Raw genomic sequence first — 23,455 nt, 5'->3', positions numbered from 1 at the left:
TAGGGGTAAACATAGTGAGGGCTAATAACTAGTAAATAGTGAAGTAGATTGTGCGAATGTGGTGTACAGCCAAAGTTATAAAAGTAGAGACATGGAACAGAGCAGTGACGACACCTTTGTTTCAGGAACATCATTGATTATGTTACAGTGTGCACCCATCGTTGTAACAGAAAGTAGAATCTAATCTCAATTTGTGGATAATCTATTTATTCTGTAATTCTTGTTTGTTACTGTGGGGGGGGGGGGGGTGGTTGTGTGCTATTTCTGTATCTGGCTTTACTCAGAGAAGCAGATAAAACAAAATAAAACAGCTCATAGATCAGTGGTGAGTGTGGAACAAGTCGTTTTATTGAAGGCTTTTACAGTAAAACTGAGAGAACCCAGAGTGTTTCAACGATTCACAGTATCGACAGCATTTTTATATTCTCAGGACACAGTGGTTACTTGTGGATTTGACATGTCATCATTGAACAATGTCTTGAACCTTTCATCTTTGTCTGTCCCTAAGGTTATCTCTAAGCTTGTTTCCTGTTATTTATGGTACCACAGATATCATTGTCCCTGGATGGAGAATTGATGGGGTCAGTTAAAAGGCCATGAATAGCTGGTTTCAGTGATAAAAACCATCTGTAATCTCAATGGTAGACAAAAGTGCTGGAGAAACTCAGCGGGTGAGGCAGCATCTATGGAGCGAAGGAAATAGGCAACGTTTCGGGCCAAAACCTTCCTTCTGTAATCTCAATGTTGTAATGGATAAGAACCTAAATAGCACTGTGAACATCTATCCCCCCTCAATAGATAAGAAAACCTGCATTTCAGCATAGTGTATTCTAGAGTCATAGAGTGATACAGTGTGGAAACAGGCCCTTCGACCCAACTTGCCCACACCGGCCAACATGTCCCAGCTACAATAGTCCCTCTGTCTGCGTTTGGTCCATATATCTCCAGACTTGTCCTATATATGTCCCTGTCCAAATGTCTCTTAAACGTTGCAATAGTACCTGCCCATGTTAGATGTCCCAAAATACAACAACTCACATTTCTCTGCATTAAATTCCATCAACCATTCCTCAACCCACCTGGCCAACTGATCAAGATCCTGCTGCAGTTTTAGATATCCATCTTCACTGTCTGCAATATCATCCATTTTTGTATCATCTATAAACTTGCTAATCTTGCCCTGTATATTTTCATCCAAATCATTGATGTAGATGACAAACAGTAACGGACCCAGGACCGGACCCTGAGGCACACCACTAGTCACAGGCCACCAGTCCGAGAAGTAACCTTTCACAATCACCCTCTGATTCTATCATAAAATAAATTTTCTATCCATTCAGCTATCTCTCCTTGGATCCCATGCGATCTAACCTTCCAGAGCAGCCTCCCATGTGGAACCTTGTCGAACGCCTTACTGAATTCCATATAGAACATCCACAGCTCTGCCCTCAGCAACTTTATTGGTCACGCCTTCAAAAATCTCAATTAGATTTGTGAGACATGACCTCCCACGTACAAAACCATGCTGACTCTCCCTAATCAGCCCTTGACCATCTAACTGCCTGTATATCCGATCCCTCAGATTAGTCCCTAGTAACTTTCCAACTACAGATGTTAAGCTCCCTGGCCTATAGTTTTGAACCTTTCACTGCAGCCTTTCTTGAATAGAGGCGCAACATTTGCCTCCCTTCAGTCTTCCAGCACCTCTCCTGTATTTAATGATGACTTATAAACTTCAACCAGGGCTTCTGCAATTTCCTCACTAGTTTCCCACAGTGTTCGCAGATATATCTGATCCATCCCGGGAGATTTATCTATCTTCGTACACATCAGGACCTTCAGCACCTCTTCCACCATAATACTGGATGTTCACAAGACACTTCCATTGACTGCCTCAAGTTCCACAATCCTCTTGTCTTTCTCCACAGTAAAAATAGAGAAACAATACTCATTGAGGACGTTGCCCATCTCATGTGGCTCCACAGAGTTGACCGATTTATAACCATATAACCATATAACAATTACTGCACGGAAAACAGGCCATCTCGGCCCTTCAAGTCCGTGCCGAATATTTATTTGCCCCTAGTCCCATCTACCTGCACTCAGACCATAACCCTCCATTCCTTTCCCGTCCATATAACTATCCAATTTATTTTTAAATGATAAAATCGAACCTGCCTCCACCACTTCCACTGGAAGCTCATTCCACACAGCTACCACTCTCTGAGTAAAGAAGATCCCCCTCATGTTACCCCAAAACTTCTGTCCCTTAATTCTCAAGTCATGTCCTCTTGTTTGAATCTTCCCTACTCTCAATGGGAAAAGCTTATCCACGTCAACTCTGTCTATCCCTCTCATCATTTTAAAGACCTCTATCAAGTCCCTCCTTAACCTTCTGCGCTCCAAAAAATAAAGACCTAACTTGTTCAACCTTTTTCTGTAACTTAGTTGCTGAAACCCAGGCAACATGCTAGTAAATCTCCTCTGTACTCTCTCTAGTTTGTCGACATCCTTCCTATAATTAGGCGACCAAAATTGTACACCATACTCCAGAATTGGCCTCACCAATGCCTTGTACAATTTTAACATTACATCCCAACTTCTATACTCAATGTTCTGATTTATGAAGGCCAGCACACCAAAAGCTTTCTTTACTACCCTATCTACATGAGATCCCACCTTCAGGGAACTATGCACAGTTATTCCCAGATCCTTCTGTTCAACTGCATTCCTCAATTCGCTACCATTTACCATGTACGTCCTATTTTGATTTGTCCTGCCAAGATGAGAAAAACATTTTTCACACAGAGAGTGGTGAATCTCTGGAACTCTCTGCCACAGAAGGTAGTTGAGGCCAGTTCATTGGCTATATTTAAGAGGGAGTTAGATGTGGCCCTTGTGGCTAAAGGGATCAGGGGGTATGGTGAGAAGGCAGGTACAGGATACTGAGTTGGATGATCAGCCATGATCATATTGAATGGCGGTGCAGGCTCGAAGGGCCGAATGGCCTACTCCTTCACCTATTTTCTATGTTTCTATGTAGCACCTCACACTTATCAGCATTAAACTCCATCTGCCATCTTTCAGCCCACTCTTCCAAATGGCCGAAATCGCTCTGTAGACTTTGAAAATCTACTTCATTATCCACAACACATCTTAGTATCATCTGGATACTTACTAATCCAATTTACCACACTATCATCCAGATCATTGATGTATATGACAAACAACAGTGGACCCAACACAGATCCCTGAGGCACCCCACTAGTCACCTGCCTCCAACCTGACAAACAGCCATCCACCATTACTCTCTGGCATCTCCCATTCAGCCACTGTTGAATCCATCTTGCTGCTCCACTATTAATACCCAACAATTGAACCTTCTTAACCAACCTTCCGTGAGGAACCTTGTCAAAGGCCTTACTGAAGTCCATATAGACAACATCCACTGCTTTACCTCAATTTCCCTAGTAACCTCTTCAAAAAATTCAAGAAGATTAGTCAACCATGTCTCATGATTCATGAAATGTCCCACTCTCTCTCTAGTTACCCTTTTTCCCTTTATGTACTTGGGATTATCCTTAATGCTCTCCGCCAGAGCTATCTCCTGCCCACATTTTGCCATTCTGATTTCCTTCTTTAGTTTGCTTCATAGTTCCCAAACCTCCTCCCGGATACACTGGATCCCAGCTGCGTCTCCCTGTCCCAAGCTTCCTTCTTATTCTAGACCAATACCTCAATTTTCCTCATCATCCAGGCTTCTTTACATTTGCCTGCCTTGCCCTTCAATCTAACAGGGTTGTGCATGTCTGATCTCTTGTCAGCTCACTTTAAAAATCATCCCACTTTCCCCATGTTCCTTTTCCTTCAAACAACCTACTCCAATCAACTTGTGCAAATCTCTCTCTCATACCCTCAATGTTTGGCCTTACTCCAAGTTGGGAATTTAGCTCATGTTAAGGCCCCTCGGTTTAGAATGATCCACCTGGGTAAAAGACTGTGAGTGTTGTCCATGCCCCTCATGCTCTTGTACCCCTCAATGTGGTCACTCCTCCTTCAAAGCAAAAAGTCCCAGACTATCCATCCTTTCCCTATAACTCAGTCCTCAAGTCCAGGTAACATTCTGGTGAATCTAATAGTGTATCTGGGACATGTTGGCCGATGTGGGCAGTTTGGGTTGAAGAGCCTGTTTCCACACTATATGTATGACTCTGGGGCTCTGTAAAGAGAATTGAACAGCTTGTGTGACAGAGTTGTAGGGCTGAAGGGAACTAATGAGGGAGGAATGGAAATGATGGTGTTCCTGCACCAGGAGATGGCATGATCAAGATGGGCCCATTGGTCTCCCCCCCTGTTCCCTTTTCAATATAACGTGGAAGGGCAGTGAAAGATGGAGGAATCATTTGTGTGTTCATTTGGGTGACCTCTCTACTGGTTAGAGGGTATAACTTGTAATGTTGGTGATCCAAGGAGAAAGTTCTTCCACACAGAGAATGATGAATGTGCAACCAGAGAGGGTGGTAGAATCAGAACCCAATCACAGTAATTAAGATGCATTTACACAGCTATGTGAATAGGTGAGGCACAGGAGGATATGGACCTATAGTAGTCGTTTGTTATTAATCAACATGGTCAAATGGCTGGAATGAAATATTACGTGACAATACCAAACATAAACCTAAACCTGGATATGATAGTTGTAGGATTTGTTTCTGATCTCTCTATCACTGACTCTAACTCGGAGGTTGCTGGTGGTCCTGGGGTGTTGGATGTGGTTGGGGGAACCAGTCTGAGTGAACTTTGCTCAGTTTGACTTTAACACTGATCATCATCCTGTCCCTCAGCTGCAGACTCCACAGCCAGTGATCCGTGTGTAACCCACACTGTCCTGGATCAGCCCTGGAGGAACTCGGCTTGTAATAGAACTCGGTGCAGCAGCCGATGGATGGATGATGGAAATCTGACGGAAGGGTGGTACAGATTTAGCAGGTAAACTGATCGCACTCTAGTAAGTGAGGGTGAATGTGACGCAGTTAGTGCTGATGCTTGCTTCTCCGAGGAGCCCAATTCGATCCTGACATCGGGCGATGTCTGTGTGGAATTTGTATGGTCTGTCCTGGGTGGGGTTCCCCTGGTGCTCCAGTTTCCAAAATATGTGCTGGTAGCTGGCAAAAGATTCAAAGCAAGGTTCACGGTCATGTGAGGGAATAAGTTGCGGTGTTACAGGGAAAATAGGAGAAGGGGCAGAGGGCTGAAGGCCAGTATGATCATGATGGGCAGAATGGCAACCTAATGTTATATATTAAGTAACTGAAAGAGAATAAGGCATGTTAGATTGATAGTATCAGCCCTCATTGTGGAACAGGGAGTGGAATACAGAGAAAGGAAACTCACAATCTGCAGGCAGGGAAGAGAGAATTTGGAAAGGGCAAGAAATGGGTTCCTGGGACTGGACCAATGTAGCAGTGCGATGGTATAGACCCCAGTCACTAATGTTTCCCTCAGTCGGAGGCTGACTCTCTGCTTGTTGTTTCAGTTACGACAATGTGAAGATTCTTGAGCATGCAGTTCCATTCTCTCGCTGCTCTGGGTGGAGTCCCGGCTGGTTATCTGGTAGGTGTACAAGTATGTATAACTGATGCACTGTGTTACTTTAGCAAAGGTCAGAGTGATGATCCAGATCTCTACAGCACTACAGATAAAATAGAACAATAAAAATACAATGAATAATGCCCCTGTCCCACTTAGGAAACCAGAACGGAAACCTCTGGAGACTTCGCGCCCCACCCAAGGTTTCCGTGCGGTTCCCGGAGGTTGCAGGTGGTTGCCAGAGGTTGCAGTTAGTGGAAGCAGGTAGGGAGACTGACTAAAACCTCCGGGAACCGCACGGAAACCTTGGATGGGGCGCAAAGTCTCCAGAGGTTTCCGTTCAGGTTTCCTAAGTGGGACAGGGGCATAATATAACCACAACACGAGGTAACTGTAATAGTACAAACACCAACGTCTGTAGTGCAACCAAAAACACAGTCAATGGAAGATCATGGTTGCTGGGGTTAGTGTTGTGTAGTGTTCAAGAGCCTGATAGTTGCTGGGAAGAAGCTGTTCTTGAACCTGGAGGTCGCAGTTTTCAGGCTCCTTCACCTTCTTCCCCATGGTAGCGGCAAGATGAGAGCGTGGCCAGGGTCTGCCAGCGAGTTCTCTATCCACATCAATATTGAACCCACAATACCGTGTGCTTTAAGTTTGTACACTAATCTCTTATGTGGGACCTTGTCGAAAGCCTTCTGAAAGTCCAAATATAACACATCCACTGGTTCTCCCTTATCCACTATACTAGATACATCCTCGAAAAATTCTATAAGATTCATCAGACATGATTTACCTTTCATAAATCCATGCTGACTTTGTCCAATGATTTCACCACTTTCCAAATGTGCTGCTATCCCATCTTTAATAACTGACTCTAGCATTTTCCCCACTACCGACGTTAGACTAACTGGTCTGTAATTCCCCGTTTTCTCTCTCCCTCCCTTTTTAAAAAGTGGTGTAACATTAGCTACCCTCCAATCCTCAGGAACTACTCCAGAATCTAAAGAGTTTTGAAAAATTATCACTAATGCATCCACTATTTCTGGGACTACTTCCTTAAGTACTCTGGGATGCAGCCTATCTGGCCCTGGGGATTTATCTGCCTTTAATCCATTCAATTTACCTAACACCACTTCCCGGCTAACCTGGATTTCACTCAGTTCCTCCATCTCATTTGACCCCCGGTCCCCTGCTATTTCCGGCAGATTATTTATGTCTTCCTTAGTGAAGACAGAACCAAAGTAGTTATTCAATTGGTCTGCCATGTCCTTGTTCCCCATGATCAATTCACCCGTTTCTGACTGCAAGGGACCTACATTTGTTTTAACTAATCTTTTTCTCTTCACATATCTATAAAAGCTTTTCCAGTCAGTTTTTATGTTCCCTGCCAGTTTTCTTTCATAATTGAATTGTATTGTATTGTATTGTATTGTATTGTATTCTTGAACCTGGAGGTCGCAGTTTTCAGGCTCCTGCACCTCTTCCCGATGGTAGCGGCAAGATGAGAGCGTGGCCAGGGTGTGGCCTCATCAACACACTTCATAGTTATAACAAGACTTCTCTGCTTTAAGTTCATCTAATTATCTTTTTGCAAAACCTGACTTTGTTTGTTTAATATTCTGGTTTTACTTTAATAGTTTAGTATATTTTCAATGTTTGTGTCTAAATATGTGTGAAAGTTGAAGACTTTGTGATGTATAACGACCAGTCAGCCTGAAGCTGAGGCAGGTCACGGGTGGGCAATGTGTATCCATTCAGGAGCCCAGTGACCCACAGGGTATCAGGGAGCAGCTGCTGCTGTGGGTGGGGAGTGCGGGTGGGGAGTGTGGGTGGGGAGTGTGGGTGGGGAGTGTGGGTGGGGAGTGCGGGTGGGGAGTGTGGGTGGGGAATGCGGGTGGGGAATGCGGAGGGGGGAGGGTGGGTGGGAGGGTGTGGGTGGGGAGGGTGAGGACAGCAGCTCACCGCTGACTGAGACTGAGACTGACTGGGTCGTGATCACTGTGTTACTGGCTCCAGATTCACATTCCCTGCTGCACTGAGGGACCGGGTACATTTTACAATGTTTATAAACCTCACTGCAGGTTCCCATCACAGAGTGGGAGACGGGGAGGTGACCAGGACAGTCTGTTTCAACTGGGTTAGAGACAACCCCAATAAACACAACTGCCGCACGCATCAGGAGATCAAAATCAAAAAATGTGATGGTTATTTTGTGTATCGTCTGAAGCCGACACCCGGATATTACAGTGTGTATTGTACAGGTATGTTGCTCTCCATGTTGATACAGTGGGGGTGGGGGTGGGGCTTGTGGGGTGGGGGTGGGGCTTGTGTGGCTTGTAGGGTGGGGGGGGGGGAGTGGGTGAATTCTGGGACGTCCCGAGTCATCACCCACACACAGGGCTGAATGTTGCAGTCTGTGGTCAGTGACCCCCTCACTCACATCTCCCTCTCCCACCGTCTGATCAAGCTGTTGTGACTGGACCTTGCCTTCCTGGTGTGACCTGTGACCTGTGACCTCCACCCGCACTATGACTGACATGTGACCCGTCCACAGTCGGGGTCACATACTCCAACAACAATACCTGGACCAATACCCTGTCTACTCCCACCCCCAGTACTGTTGCCCCCCCCCCCCCCCCCAGCAGGTGAACTGGCCGTGTCTGCCATGGTCCCCCCTCCCCTGGCCCCACATTGAACAGCACAGCCCACACACACACACACACACACACACACACACACACACACACACACACACACACACACACACACACACACACACACACACACACACACACACACACACACACACACACACACACTGTGGCTGAGGGTGACCACTGAAGCTGGGCAGGATGTCCCAGACAGAGAACCTGGCTCGTACCAACCTGCCCCACCACATGACCACGGAGCCCCAATCTGAGCCCCCTACCCCTGCATCCTGATTTGTCACAGCCCCTTGGGCTGACGGCTCCTTTCACTGTTCCATTGTGAGTAAAAATTCCCCCAGGACAGAGCAGCCCCGCACCCCCCCCCCCCCTCCCACAATCACACCCCCCCCCGGCTATCACACCCCCCCCCGGCTATCACACCCCCTTCCCCCCACTGTCCCCTCCCCCACCCCCTCACAACCACCATGACGGAGCGGGGAGAAGCAGGAATGACTGGGGTGGGAGACTAGAACATGGAACACATTGATGGGTTACAGAGCCTGTAACATTGACCCACAGAATGAGACAACCTATTTACACCATTCCTACTCTGATCCCATTCTCCCCACATTCCCATCAACTGCCCCCAACTCCAGCACTAATCTAGACACTTGGGGCAATGCACAGTGGCCACACAACATGCTGGTGTTTGGTACATGAGAGGCAAACCAAACAGCTGGAGGAAGCAAGTGGTCACCAGATCGTGCAGCCTCCACATAGACAGCACTAGAAGCTGGGATAATATCAGAGATGTGGAGCTGAGGTCACTGTGTGACAGCAGTCTCACCGGCTGGGTCACTGTGTGACAGCAGTCTCACCGGCTGGGTCACTGTGTGACAGCGGTCTCACCGTCTGGGTCACTGCAACTGGGAGGAGGCACAGACCTAACTGTTGGGCAGCAGACTTCCTTCATTGAAAGACATCAGGCTTCAAAAGTGGTTCATTCATTCCCCTGAGGTTGAGGGGAGAAAAGGGAGGGGTTAGGTGGAGTGAAAGGGAGGAGTGTTAGTAAAAGGTGAGAGTGGAGGTGGGACATAGAAACATAGACAATAGGTGCAGGAGTAGAGGCCATTCGGCCCTTCGAGCCTGCACCGCCATTCGATATGATCATGGCTTATCATCCAACTCAGTGTCCTGTACCTGCCTTCTCTCCATACCCCCTGATCCCTTTAGCCACAAGGGCCACATCTAACTCCCTCTTAAATATAGCCAATGAACTGGCCTCAACTACCTTCTGTGGCAGAGAATTCCACAGATTCACCACTCTCTGTGAAAAATAATTTTCTCATCTCGGTGCTAAATGATTTCCCCCTTATCCTTAAGCTGTGACCCCTTGTTCTGGACTTCCCCAACATCGGGAACCATCTTCCTGCATCTAGCCTGTCCAACCCCTTAAGAATTTTGTAAGTTTCTATAAGATCCCCCCTCAATCTTCCGAATTCTAGCAAGTACAAGCCGAGTCTATCCAGTCTTTCGTCATATGAAAGTCCTGACATCGCAGGAATCAGTCTGGTGAACCTTCTCTGTACTCCCTCTATGGCAAGAATGTCTTTCCTCAGATTAGGAGACCAAAACTGTACGCAATACTCCAGGTGTGGTCTCACCAAGACCCTGTACAACTGCAGTAGAACCTCCCTGCTCTTATACTCAAATCCTTTTGCTATGAATGCTAACATACCATTTGCTTTCTTCACTGCCTGCTGCACCTGCATGCCGACTTTCAATGACTGGTGTACCATGACACCCAGGTCTCGCTGCATCTCCCCTTTTCCTAATCGGCCACCATTCAGATAATAATCTACTTTCCTGTTTTTGCCACCAAAGTTGATAACCGCACATTTATCCACATTATATTGCATCTGCCATGCATTTGCCCACTCACCCAGCCTATCCCTGTCACCTTGCAGCCTCCTAGCATCCTCCTCACAGCTAACACTGCCCCCCAGCTTCGTGTCATCCGCAAACTTGGAGATGTTGCATTCAATTCCCTCGTCCAAATCATTAATATATATTGTAAATAGCTGGGGTCCCAGCACTGAGCCTTGCGGTACCCCACTAGTCACTGTCTGCCATTGTGAAAAGGACCCGTTTACTCCTATTCTTTGCTTCCTGTTTGCCAGCCAGTTCTCTATCCACATCAATACTGAACCCCCAATACTGTGTGCTTTAAGTTTGTATACTAATCTCTTATGTGGGACCTTGTCGAAAGCCTTCGACCGCACCCCCCTTTTCCCCCCCCAGAGGAAGAAAAAAATCCCCAGAATTTTTTTCTTTTAAATCCCAGCACAATCAGCGTTTCCACTTTGTGGGAAATCGCCCAAAATTCTGGCCCCGGCCGCTGGGGGGGAAACAAATGCGCCCATCCGCGCCTGCGCAGTTGGGGAAGCGACGGAAAATGGCGCCGTCTATCCGCGCCTGCGCAGCGGGCCCGGGCGGGATCAGACTGTCATTTGTGTTTCACCCATTGAGCGTCTACTCCACCACCCCCGCTCATACTCGCCACCCCCACCCCCACCCCTCTCTCCCTCTCTCCCCCCCACCCCCACCCCTCTCTCGCCCCCCACCCCCACCCCTCTCTCCCCCACCCCTCTCTCCCCCCCACACCCACCCCTCTCTCCCCCCCACCCCCACCCCCACCCCTCTCTCCCCCCCACCCCCACCCCCACCCCCCTCTCCCCCCCACCCCTCTCTACCCCCCCACCCCTCTCTCCCCCCACCCCCACCCCCACCCCTCTCTCCCCCCACCCCCACCCCCCACCCCTCTCTCCCCACCACCCCCACCCCACTCTCACCCCCACCCCCACCCCTCTCTCCCCACCTCTCTCTCTCTCCCCCTCCTCTCTCTCTCTTACCCCCTCCTCTCTCTCTCTTCCCCCTCCTCTCTCTCTCTCTCCCCCTCCTCTCTCTTGCCCCCCCTCTCTCTCTCTTCCCCCTCCTCTCTCTCTATCTCCCCCACCTCTCTCTCTCCCCCACCTCTCTCTCTCTCCCTCTCTCTCCCCCACCTCTCTCTCTCCTCCACTCTCTCTCTCTCTCCTCTCCTCCACCCCTCTCTCTCTCCCACCCCTCTCTCTCTCCCACCTCTCTCTCTCTCCCTCTCTCTCTCTCTCCTCCCCCATCCCCCACCCTGTTCCTCCCTCTTCCCCCCCCCCTTCTCTCTCTGCCCTCACTCTCTCCCCCCCCCCCCTCTCTAGTCACGCCTGTGAGTTGGGGGCTATGCGTGAGTAGATGGGGCGATTATGGGGTAATAGCAAATTAATAACATTAATATATTGACAAGGGGGGTAGTTAGCGTGTTTGCGGGGGGGTTAGTTAGTGTGTTTGCGGGGGAGGGTAGTTAGCGTGTTTGCGGGGGAGGGTAGTTAGCGTGTTTGCGGGGGGGGTAGTTAGCGTGTGTGCGGGGGGGGTAGTTAGTGTGTTTGCGGGGGGGTAGTTAACGTGTTTGCGGGGGGGTAGTTGCCGTGTTTGCGGGGGGGGTAGTTAGCGTGTTTGCTGGGGGTAGTTAGCGTGTTTGCGGGGGGGGTAGTTAGCGTGTGTGCGGGGGGGATAGTTAGCGTGTGTGCGGGGGGGGGTAGTTAGCGTGTGTGAGGGGGGTAGTTAGCGTGTGTGCGGGGGTAGTTAGCGTGTTTGCGGGGGGGTAGTTAGCGTGTGTGCGGGGGGTAGTTAGCGTGTGTGAGGGGGTTGTAGTTAGCGTGTGTGCGGGGGGGGTAGTTAGTGTGTGTGCGGGGGGGGTAGTTAGCGTGTGTGAGGGGGGGTAGTTAGCGTGTTTGCGGGGAGGGTAGTTAGCGTGTTTGCGGGGGGGTAGTTGCCGTGTTTGCGGGGGAGGGTAGTTAGCGTGTTTGCGGGGGGGTAGTTAGCGTGTTTGCGGGGGGGTAGTTAGCGTGTTTGCGGGGGGGTAATTAGCTTGTTTGCGGGGGGGATAGTTAGCTTGTTTGCGGGGGGGTAGTTAGCGTGTGTGCGGGGGGGGTAGTTAGCGTGTGTGCGGGGGGGGTAGTTAGCGTGTGTGCGGGGGGGGTAGTTAGCGTGTGTGCGGGGGGGGTAGTTAGCGTGTTTGCAGGGGGGTAGTTAGCGTGTGTGCGCGGGGGGAGGTAGTTAGCGTGGGGGCGGGGGGGGTAGTTAGCGTGTGTGCGGGGGGTAGTTAGCGTGTGTGCGGGGGGGTAGTTAGCGTGTGTGCGGGGGGGGTAGTTAGCGTGTGTGGGGGGGGGGTAGTTAGCGTGTGTGCGGGGGGGGTAGTTAGCGTGTGTGCGCGGGGGGAGGTAGTTAGCGTGTGTGCGGGGGGGGTAGTTAGCGTGTTTGCGGGGGGGTAGTTAGCGTGTGTGCGGGGGGGGTAGTTAGCGTGTGTGCGGGGGGTAGTTAGCGTGTGTGCGGGGGGGGTAGTTAGCGTGTGTGCGGGGGGGGTAGTTAGCGTGTGTGCGGGGGAGGGGTAGTTAGCGTGTGTGCGGGGGAGGGGTAGTTAGCGTGTGTGCGGGGGGGGTAGTTAGGTGTGTGCGCGGGGGGAGGTAGTTAGTGTGTGCGGGGGGGGGTAGTTAGTGTGTTTGCAGGGGGGGTAGTTAGCGTGTGTGCGCGGGGGTAGGTAGTTAGAGTGTGTGCGGGGGGGGTAGTTAGCGTGTGTGCGGGGGGGTAGTAGCGTAGTGTGCGGGGGGGGGTAGTTAGCGTGTTCTGCGGGGGGGTAGTTAGCGTGTGTGAGGGGGGTGGTAGTTAGCGTGTGTGCGGGGGGGGTTAGTTAGCGGTGTGAGCGGGGGGAGGTAGTTAGCGTGTGTTGCGGGGGGGGTAGTAGCGTGTGTGCAGGGGGGGGTAGTTAGCGTGTGTGCGGGGGGGGTAGTTAGCGTGTGTGCGGGGGGGTAGTTAGCGTGTGTGCGGGGGGGTAGTTAGCGTGTGTGCGGGGGGGGTAGTTAGCGTGTGTGAGGGGGGGTAGTTAGCGTGTTTGCGGGGGGGTAGTTAGCGTGTTTGCGGGGGGGGTAGTTAGCGTGTGTGCGGGGGGTTAGTTAGCGTGTGTGCGGGGGGGGGTAGTTAGCGTGTGTGCGGGGGGGTAGTTAGCGTGTGTGCGGGGGGGGTAGTTAGTTTGAGGGGGGGGGGTAGTTAGCGTGTGTGCGGGGGGGGGTAGTTAGTGTGTGCGGGGGGGGTAGTTAGTGTGTGTTTGCGGGGGGGTAGTTAGTGTGTGTTTGCGGGGGGGGTAGTTAGTGTGTGTGTGCGGGGGGGTAGTTACTGTGTGTGCGGGGGGGTAGTTAGTGTGTGTGCGGGGAGGGGGTAGTTAGTGTGTGTGCGGAGGGGGGGTAGTTAGTGTGTGTGCGGAGGGGGGTAGTCAGCGTGTGCGGGGGGGGTAGTTAGCGTGTTTGCGGAGGGGGGGTAGTCAGCGTGTGCGGGGGGGGGTAGTTAGCGTGTTTGCGGAGGGGGGGTAGTCAGCGTGTGCGGGGGGGGTAGTCAGCGTGTGCGGGGGGGGTAGTTAGCGTGTTTGCGGGGAGGGGTAGTTAGCGTGTGTGCGGAGGGGGCGGTAGTTAGTGTGTGGGGGTGGTTAATGTGTATGACGCCCCCACCCCCCCCCGCAACTGCACGTTGGGGGAACAGACCCAACGGGTCTGCACTTGGTCTAGTTCTCCTTAATTCTACCACAACCAATGAAGAAGCTGCTAAAGCTATTGCCAACCTCTCAGATGCTCAGTAGCTGTACCTCATACAGAATCACTTTAAACTGGGTCCAACATACAAATATTGTGCTTACTATAAGAATGGATGCTGGCGAAGATTTAACCCTGACTAGTTACGAGCATACCCCTGGCTTGTATATAGCGATCATGTGGATGGCATCTTTTGCCTACCTTGTGCCTTGTTTGTGAACAACAGGATATCACTTATCGTCAAGTTAAGGTAAGTCACATACACATACAAGATGTGCAGTAAAATGAAAGTGGCAATGCCTGCGGTTTGTACAAAACAATGGAACAGGTGCTCCTGAATGTATAGTAACATTTACCACTACCTCTACTAATGCAAGGGCATTCGCTGGCCTTGCCCTGTAAACCAACTCTGGTTCTACAAATCCTGTCATGCCACCCCCCTTTTTGAAAAGCTTTGTACGGGCCTGTCTCTACTAGTTACATCCTCGAAAAATTCTATAAGATTCGTCAGACATGATTCACCTTTCATAAATCCATGCTGACTTTGTCCAATGAATTCACCACTTTCCAAATGTGCTGCTATCCCATCTTTAATAACTGACTCTAGCAGTTTCCCCACTACCGACGTTAGACTAACTGGTCTGTAATTCCCCGTTTTCTCTCTCCCTCCCTTTTTAAAAAGTGGGGTTACATTAGCTACCCTAGGGACAGGGGGGCAGGGGGGTTCAGGGGAGAGATGGGTGGCAATATTCAGGCCTGAACATGATGACAGCACATATTAGACACAAGGTGCTGGAGTAATTCACCAGGTCAAGCAGCGTTTCTGGGGAACATGGATTTGTGACGTTTGGGGTCAGGACCTTCCTTCAAAAGGATGATGTGTCACCCATCCATGTTCACCAGAGATGCTCCCTGATCAGAGGCTGTGTGATGGCAAGTGGACATTACACTGACACTGACCATCATCTTGTGTCCCACCCACAGACTCCGTATACAGTGACCCATGTGTAGACCACACCGTCCTGGATCAGCCCTGGAGGAGCACGGATTGTTCCAACACTCAGTGCACAAATGGCCAATGGAAATCTGATGAAAACCTTGTTGAAGGATGGTACAGATTCAACAGGTAATGTGAGGAAATAATTCCATCAAACTCAGTCAGTGAGGGAGGAGGAGGGGTGAGGACATGATGGAAGATCAGGTCGTCAGTTATCACAGAGGGACAGTGAGTAAAAACTGGGATGTGGAGATCTCATATTCTGTACCGTGAGAGACGGAGAGGATATGGGGCCAGGATTCACCGGGAGATTATCTGGCAGTGGGTGATATTGAAATAGGACGGGATGCGGACAGATTGTCCTCAATTCCTGGTCTCTCTCTCACTGAATAAAAGACCCCAGTTTAGGGGCTGACTCTCTGATTGTTGTTTCAGTTCTGGCGGATGGAAGATTCCTGAGACTGACGTTCCAGCGAATCACTGCTCCGGGAAGAGGCCAGGCTGGTTAAACGGTAGGATTAGAGTTTGCTACTTTGGGACTTAGCTTTTGTCAGGGAGGGCCAGACTGGTGACTACGATCAGTTCAGAGGGCCCTCCACATGGACAACGAACACAAACTCCCTGAGAATTTCTCCCCACAGTGTCTCAGACCATGCAGCAGACTTGGATCTTCATGGAGTCAGGTGGCAGAGCTCCAGCTCCGAGTTTCCCAGTATCGGGCTGTTGATTGATCGATCGGCCCACTGTGTAGTGTGATTGGCACGTTACTGCACTCACAGTTCATTAATTGGATCACATAGAACGACTTGTACAGTGCAAACAAGATGCCCGAACAAAGCCAGGCCCATTTGCCCTCAACTTTTCCTATCCATGCACCAGCCTAAATGTATTTGAAATATTGTTATTCTACCTGCCTCAACTATATCTTCTTCTGGCAGCTCTTCTATCCACCACCCTCTATGTGGAAAATGTTGCCCCTTCGGTTGCTATTAAATCGTTCCCCTCTCACCTTAAACCCGTGTTCTCTTGTTCTTGATTCCCCTTCTCTCTGGCCCCATTCACCCTACTTATTCCCCCCAGGGTTTTCTATACCTCTGCAAGATCACTCCTCAGCTTCATGTTTCTCCAGCATTTTTGTCTACCTAAGCAGTCTTTCCAGGTGAGGCAGAGGTTCACCTGCATCTCCTCCAACCTCATCTATTGCATCTGCTGTTCTAGGTGTCAACTGCTCTACATCAAGCTTGGCGATCGCTTCGCCCAACACCTCCGCTCAGTTCGCATTAACCAACCTGATCTCCCGGTGGCTCAGCACTTCAACTCCCCCTCCCATTCCCAATCCGACCTTTCTGTCCTGGGCCTCCTCCATGGCCAGAGTGAGTCCCACCGCAAATTGGAGGAGCAGCACCTCATATTTCGCTTGGGCAGTTTACACCCCAGCGGTATGAACATTGACTTCTCCAATTTCAGGTAGTCCTTGCTTTCTCCCTCCTTCCCCTCCCCTTCCCAGCTCTCCCACAGCCCACTGTCTCCGCCTCTTCCTTTCTTCTTCTCACCCCCACCCACATCAGTCTGAAGAAGGGTCTCGACCCGAAACGTCACCTATTCCTTCGCTCCATAGATGCTCCTCACCCGTTGAGTTTCACCAGCATTTTTGTCTACCCTCAGTCTCATGTGCTCGCTAGTCCCAGCTTAACCAACCTCTCCCTGTAGCTCAGGCCCTTGTCCTGGCAATATCCTCGTTAAGCTTCTCTGTGCCCCTCCCTCCAGCTTGAGGTTCCTAATTCAAAACCTACAAAATAATGAATGAATACACACAATCATTGTTTATAAATTTATATAACGTTTCTCGTTTCTTTAGTTTGAATTTTTAAATGTATTTCTGAATTGTTTGACCATGTTTATTCTGATTAATTTTAAAGATCATTTATTCCCTAATGTATATTTTAGTTGTAATATTTTCCCTTAAATACAATTTAAATAACATATGGATAGCCGCATGGATCGGATAGGTTCAGAGTAATCTGGGACTAGCCAAATGGGACTAGCTTAGATGAGGCATGCTGGTCATTGGTGCCGAGATGGGCCAAAGTGCCTGCTTCTGTCCTGTATGACTCTAATTGGGTCTTATTATTCCCTACATAGAAACATAGAAAATAGGTGCAGGAGTAGGCCATTCGGCCCTTCGAGCCTGCACCGCCGCTCAATATGATCATGGCTGATCATCCAACTCAGTATCCTGTACCTGCCATATGAAAGTCCTGACATCCCAGGAATCAGTCTGGTGAACCTTCTCTGTACTCCCTCTATGGCAAGAATGTCTTTCCTCAGATTTGGAGACCAAAACTGTATGCAATACTCCAGGTGTGGTCTCACCAAGACCCTGTACAACTGCAGTAGAACCTCCCTGCTCCTATACTCAAATCCTTTTGCTATGAATGCTAACATACCATTCGCTTTCTTCACTGCCTGCTGCACCTGCATGCCGACTTTCAATGGTGTACCATGACACCCAGGTCTCTTTGCATCTCCTCTTTTCCTAATCGGCCACCATTCAGATAATAGTCTACTTTCCTGTTTTTGCCACCAAAGATTCTACTGCAGTTGTACAGGGTCTGGGATGTCAGGACTTTCATATGAAGAAAGACTGGATAGACTTGGCTTGTACTCGCTAGAATTTAGAAGATTGAGGGGGCGTCTTATAGAAACTTACAAAAGTCTTAAGGGGTTGGACAGACTAGATGCAGGAAGATTGTTCCCGATGTTGGGGAAGTCCAGGACAAGGGGTCACAGTTTAAGGATAAAGGGGAAATCCTTTAGGACCGAGATGAGAAAAACATTTTTCACACAGAGAGTGGTGAATCTGTGGAACTCTCTGCCACAGAAGGTAGTTGAGGCCAGTTCATTGGCTATATTTAAGAGGAAGTTAGATGTGGCCCTTGTGGCTAAAGGGATCAGGGGGTATGGAGAGAAGGCAGGTGCAGGATACTGAGTTGGATGATCAGCCATGATCATATTGAGTGGCGGTGCAGGCTCGAAGGGCCGAATGGCCTACTCCTGCACCTATTTTCTATGTTTCTATGAATTGGACAGGTTGGGTGAGAGGCCAGATGGACAGCAGATGAAGTTTAATGTGGATAAATGTGAGGTTATCCACTTTGGTAGCAAAAACAGCAAGGCAGATTACTATCTAAATGGTGTCAAGTTGGGAAAAGGGGAAGTACAATGGGATCTGGGGGTCCTTGTTCATTAGTCAATGAAAGTAAGCATGTAGGTACAGCAGGTAGTGAAGAAAGCAAATGGCATGTTGGCCTTTATTGCAAGAGGAGTTGAGTATAGGAACAAAGATGTCCTTCTGCAGTTGTACAGGGCCCTAGTGAGACCACACCTGGAGTATTGTGTGCAGTTTTGGTCCCCTAATTTGAGGAAGGACATTCTTGCTATTGAGGGAGCGCAGTGTAGGTTCGCAAGGTTAATTCCCGGGATGGCGGGACTGTCATATGCTGAGAGAATGGAGTGGCTAGGCTTGTATACTCTAGAGTTTAGAAGAATGAGAGAGAATCTTATTGAAACGTATAAGATTATTGAGGGTTTGGACATGCTAGAGGCAGGAAACATGTTCCCGATGTTGGGGGAGTCCAGAACCAGGGGCCACAGTTTAAGAATAAGGGGTAAGGAAACACTTTTTCGCACAGAGAGTTGTGAGTCTGAGTCTCTGCCTCAGAGGGCGGTGGAGGCCGGTTCTCTAGAGAGAGCTAGATAGGGCTCTTAAAAATAGCGGAGTCAGGGGATATGGGGAGAAGGCAGGAACGGGGTACTGATTGTGGATGATCAGCCATGATCACATTGAATGGCGGTGCTGGCTCGAAGGGCCATATGGCCTACTCCTGCACCTATTGTCTATTTATCGTCAATTGTCAAATCAGTGGCAGGTCTTGTTTAATCCAGGGGACCCACATTGAGTCAGTTTTAGAGAGAAGTTGATCATGTTTAGTTTCATATCATTTGATGACCATTGAATCTGAATCAACTGAATATTGATTGATACAGCATGTGAAGAGGCCCTTTGGCCCTGTGTCTGCACTAACCATAAATCACACATTCACACTAACTCTATGTTTTCCCACTTCTGCATTAAATTCCTGCACACTTCTGTCAATTTACAGAGGCCAATTAACTTACAAATCCACTTGTCCTTGAATGTGGGAGGAATCTGAAGCACCCGGAGTAAACCCACACGAAGAATTGTTAAACTCTACTCAGCCAGCCCCGCAGGTCGGGACCTAACCCAGGTCTCTGGCGCTGTGAGGCAGCAGCTCTACCAGCTCGACCACTATGTCACCCACAATGTTTAATTTAATGGGTGCTTGGCCTGGAGCTGTAGGTTCACCAGCTGTCAATGCACATTTGGGGTGAGGGCTGGGGTTTGCTGCCTCAACATGGAATTGTCCTGCCACAGGTCTTCAGTAACATGAGCAGGGCTCATGGAGCAGGGCTGCGTTGGGGAGTGTGGGTGGGGAGGGTGAGGGCGAGGGCAGCAGCTCACTGCTAACGGACACTGGTCAGGCTGGACTATGGGCTGAGACCGACCATTCACACTAACTATGTAATCCCACTTCAGCATCCAAATCTACCCGGTCCCCTGCTGCACTGTGGGACCAGGTACATTTTACAATGTTTATATTCGTCCAGGTGACCATCCCAACGTGACAGACGGGGAGGTGACCAGAGAAGTGTGTTTCGAAGATGTTGGTGGCGATGGGTCTGAAGAAAGGTGCAAGGACAAGCTGGACATCAAGGTTAAAAACTGCAGCAGTTACTTTGTGTATGAGCTGATGCCAACACACAATGACCAGGTGTATTGTACAGGTACGTGGCTGTTACATATTGACAAGAGATGTGAGGGGTTGTGTGGAAACGCAGGGCTGTCCTGAGTCACTAATACACCAGATCCCACCTCAGTTAGTGATCACTTTTTTTGGTTCCCCCGCACCCTATCTGAAGTAAGCTGTCCAGTGTGAGGATCTACCTCGTTATCGGCCTTTTAGTTTGTGATGGTGAGTAGTTGCTCAAAGCTTGGACTCTCTAACGATTGAGTTTGGTCTTTATCAACACAAGTACAGGCCCTTCAGCACACACCTGCACTGACCATGATGCTCATTTGAAATATATCCTTCCATTCTCCACCTCGCCATGCTTTTGGCCTAATGTCAACGAAGCATTGTTGCCATAACTGCTTCATTCAGCACCTCAGCTGTGCAGACTGGGCATCGACCACTCTGTGTGAAAATAGATTTTGCCTGGTAAATCTCCTTTAAACTTTCTGCTCTCACCTTAAACCTATCCCCTCTGGTATTGGACATGAATCCTACCCTGTCTATGCCTCCCATACACTATGTACTTCTATCAAGCAACCTGTCAGCAGCGGTCCGAATAATCTGAAGAAGGGTCTCAACCCGAAACGTCACCCATTCCTTCTCTCTAGAGATGCTGCCTGTCCCGCTGAGTTACTCCAGCATTTGTGTCTATCTTTGAAAAATAAACCAAGTGTGTCCAACCTCCCCTACAACTAATAGTGTCTAATCCAGGCAACATTCTGGTAAAACTCTTCTGCACTCTCTCCAAATGCTCCACAGAGAAGCTAAGCATGTTCTCTCCGTGGCTGAGGTGATTTAGATGGGATATTTTAAACTAATTAGGAATATAGACTGCAATAAACTTTGCACTCAATCAGAGGTAGAATTTTATGATGAGGGTGATGAGATTTAGAAGGCAGATTAGTGGAGTTACCTTCTCCAGAGAGAAGTGGCCACCTGGAATACACTGCCTCAGAAACCTTTATTTGGGTGATGTTGTTATATTTTAGACAGTACTAGACCAAGTGGGACCCGTTGGGACCTGTTCCCCCAACGCAATATTCCACCACTCACCCATAGCCCCATCGCAACACGTCCCCCCATCGCAATATTCCACCACTCACAATATTCCACCACTCATCCATAGCCCCCAATGCAACACGTCCCCCCATCGCAATATTCCACCACTCACATGCTCCCCCAACGCAAAACGTCCCCCCATCGCAATATTCCACCACTCACCCATAGCCCCCAACAGCGTAGGCGCGGCTCGTTCCCCTCATCCACCGACACTCCCACCCCCTCCTCTTCACCCTCCCTCTTCTCTCCCCTCTCCTCCTCCACTCCCTTGCTCACCTCTCCATCCCTCACTGCTCCCTCCCTCTCCTTTCCCCTACCCTCAATCACTCCCTACCCTCAGTCACTCCCTCCATCCATAATCCCTCTCACCTCCCTACGCACATGACCCGTTGAGCCCCATTGCCCCAAAGTAATATTCCACCACTCACCCGTTCCCCCAACGCAATATTCCACCATGCACACATAGCCCCCAACTACGCAGGCGCGGCTCATTTCCCTCATCCACCAACACTCCCTCCCCCTCCTCTTCATCCTCCCTCTCCTCTCCCCTCCTCCCTTCCTCCATTCCCTTCCTCACTTCTCACTCCCTCTCCTTTCCCCTACTCTCAGTCACTCCTTCCCTCCTTCCCCCGATCACCCCTCTCCGGTCCCTACCCCCACCTCTCCCAATATCGCCCTGCTCCCCCACTCCTCACCTCTCCCCATCCCACTCGCCATTAAACACAATGTCAATATAACATTGTTAAGAAGCCATTAATAGCTGGGTTCAGTGATAAAGAGCATCTGTAATCTCAATGTTGTAATGGAGAAGAGCCTAAATAGCACAGAACATCTATCCCCCCTCAATAGATAAGGAAATCTGCATTTCAGCATAGTGTATTCTAGAGTCATGGAATGATACGGTGTGGAAACAGTCCATTTGACCCAACTTGCCCACACCGGCCAACATGTCCCAGCTACAATAGTCCCACTGCCTGCGTTTGGTACATATACATCCAGACTTGTCCTATATATGTCCCTGTCCAAATGTCTCTTAAACGTTGCAATAGTACCTGCCCGTGTTAGATGTCCCAAAATGCAACAACTCACATTTCTCTGCATTAAATTCCATCAACCATTCCTCAACCCACCTGGCCAACTGATCAAGATCCTGCTGCAGTTTTAGATATCCATCTTCACTATCTACAATATCATCCATTTTTGTATCATCTATAAACTTGCTAATCTTGCCCTGTATATTCTCATCCAAATCATTGATGTAGATGACAAACAGTAATGGACCCAGCACCGAACCCTGAGGCACACCACTAGTCACAGGCCACCAGTCTGAGAAGTGACCTTTCACAATCACCCTCTGATTCTATCATTAAATAAATTTTCTATCCATTCAGCACTCTCTCCTTGGATCCCATGCGATCTAACCTTCCAGAGCAGCCTCCCATGTGGAACCTTGTCAAATGCATTGCTGAAGTCCATATAGAACATCTACAGCTCTGCCTTCAGCAACCTTATTGGTCACGTCTTCAAAAAACTCAATCAGATTTGTGTGACACGATCTCCCACCTACAAAACAATGCTGACTGTCATAGAAACATAGAAACATAGAAAGTAGGTGCGAGAGTAGACCACCAGGTCCGTCGAGCCCGCACCGCCATTCGCTCATGGCTGAACACTAAACAGACACACTTACCCACAAACAGTAGACACAAGACACAGAACACAAGACACTACCCTCCCCTTTATACCGCTATCACCCCTCTCCACCCCAAGAACCTCGTGATCTCCTGGGGGAGGCAAAAAACCGGATAAAAACCCAGGTCCAATTCGGGAAAAAAATCCGGGAAATTCCTCTCCGACCCCAATCCAGGCGATCGACACTTGTCCAGGAGATCACTCAGGTCTTACTATACTAACCATACCTAGGTCCATATCCCTGCCCTCTCCCCGTAGCCCCTTATCCCCTTGGCAGCTAAAAAACCATCTATTTTAGTCTTAAATATATTTAAAGTTTCTGCTTCCACTGCTCCCTGGGGCAGTGAATTCCATAAATTAACCACCCTCTGGGTGAAGAAGTTCTTCCTCATCTCAGTTTTAAAAGAGCCCCCCCTTATTCTGCAACTATGTCCCCTAGTTCTAGTTTCCCCGATCATTGGGAACATCCTCGGTGCATCCACCCGATCAAGGCCCCTCACGATCTTATATGTTTCAATGAGATCGCCTCTCATTCTTCTAAACTCCAAAGAGTAGAGTTCCAGCCTACTTAACCTTTCCTCATATGTCAATCCCCTCATTGCAGGAATTAATCTTGTAAACCTTCGCTGCACTGCCTCCAGGGCTAGTACATCCTTTCTTAAGTATGGACCCCAGAACTGTACACAGTATTCCAAATGTGGTCTCACTAATACTGTGTACAGCTGCAGCAAGACCTCCGTGTTTTTATACTCAATCCCCCTAGCAATAAAGGCCAAAACTCCATTGGCCTTCCTGATTGCTTGCTGCACCTGCATACTAACTTTTAGTGATTCATGTACTAATACCCCTAGATCCCTTTGCGTTGCATTACAACGCAGCTCCTCCTCATTTAGAAAATAACTTGCCCTATCATTTTTTTTCCCA

The 23,455-nt window shown here is 49.2% G+C and overlaps 1 protein-coding gene across 1 annotated transcript in view; it reads left to right on the top strand.

The window, feature by feature from the left end:
* Positions 1 to 19,907, top strand: part of LOC116975643 — a 42,324-nt gene extending 22,417 nt beyond the window's left edge. Inside the window, exons 3-8 of the mRNA XM_033024971.1 lie at positions 4,845 to 4,989; positions 5,537 to 5,613; positions 7,671 to 7,850; positions 14,894 to 15,035; positions 15,342 to 15,418; positions 19,596 to 19,907. Coding sequence (XP_032880862.1) covers positions 4,845 to 4,989; positions 5,537 to 5,613; positions 7,671 to 7,850; positions 14,894 to 15,035; positions 15,342 to 15,418; positions 19,596 to 19,837 — 863 coding nt within the window. The 3' untranslated portion in view covers positions 19,838 to 19,907. The remainder of the gene's footprint in view (positions 1 to 4,844; positions 4,990 to 5,536; positions 5,614 to 7,670; positions 7,851 to 14,893; positions 15,036 to 15,341; positions 15,419 to 19,595) is intronic.
* The last annotated feature ends 3,548 nt before the right edge of the window (positions 19,908 to 23,455 follow it).

This window comes from Amblyraja radiata, chromosome 7 (assembly GCF_010909765.2).
Source record: "Amblyraja radiata isolate CabotCenter1 chromosome 7, sAmbRad1.1.pri, whole genome shotgun sequence".
Lineage (NCBI taxonomy): Eukaryota > Metazoa > Chordata > Chondrichthyes > Rajiformes > Rajidae > Amblyraja > Amblyraja radiata.
This window is presented reverse-complemented; position numbering and strand designations above follow the sequence as displayed.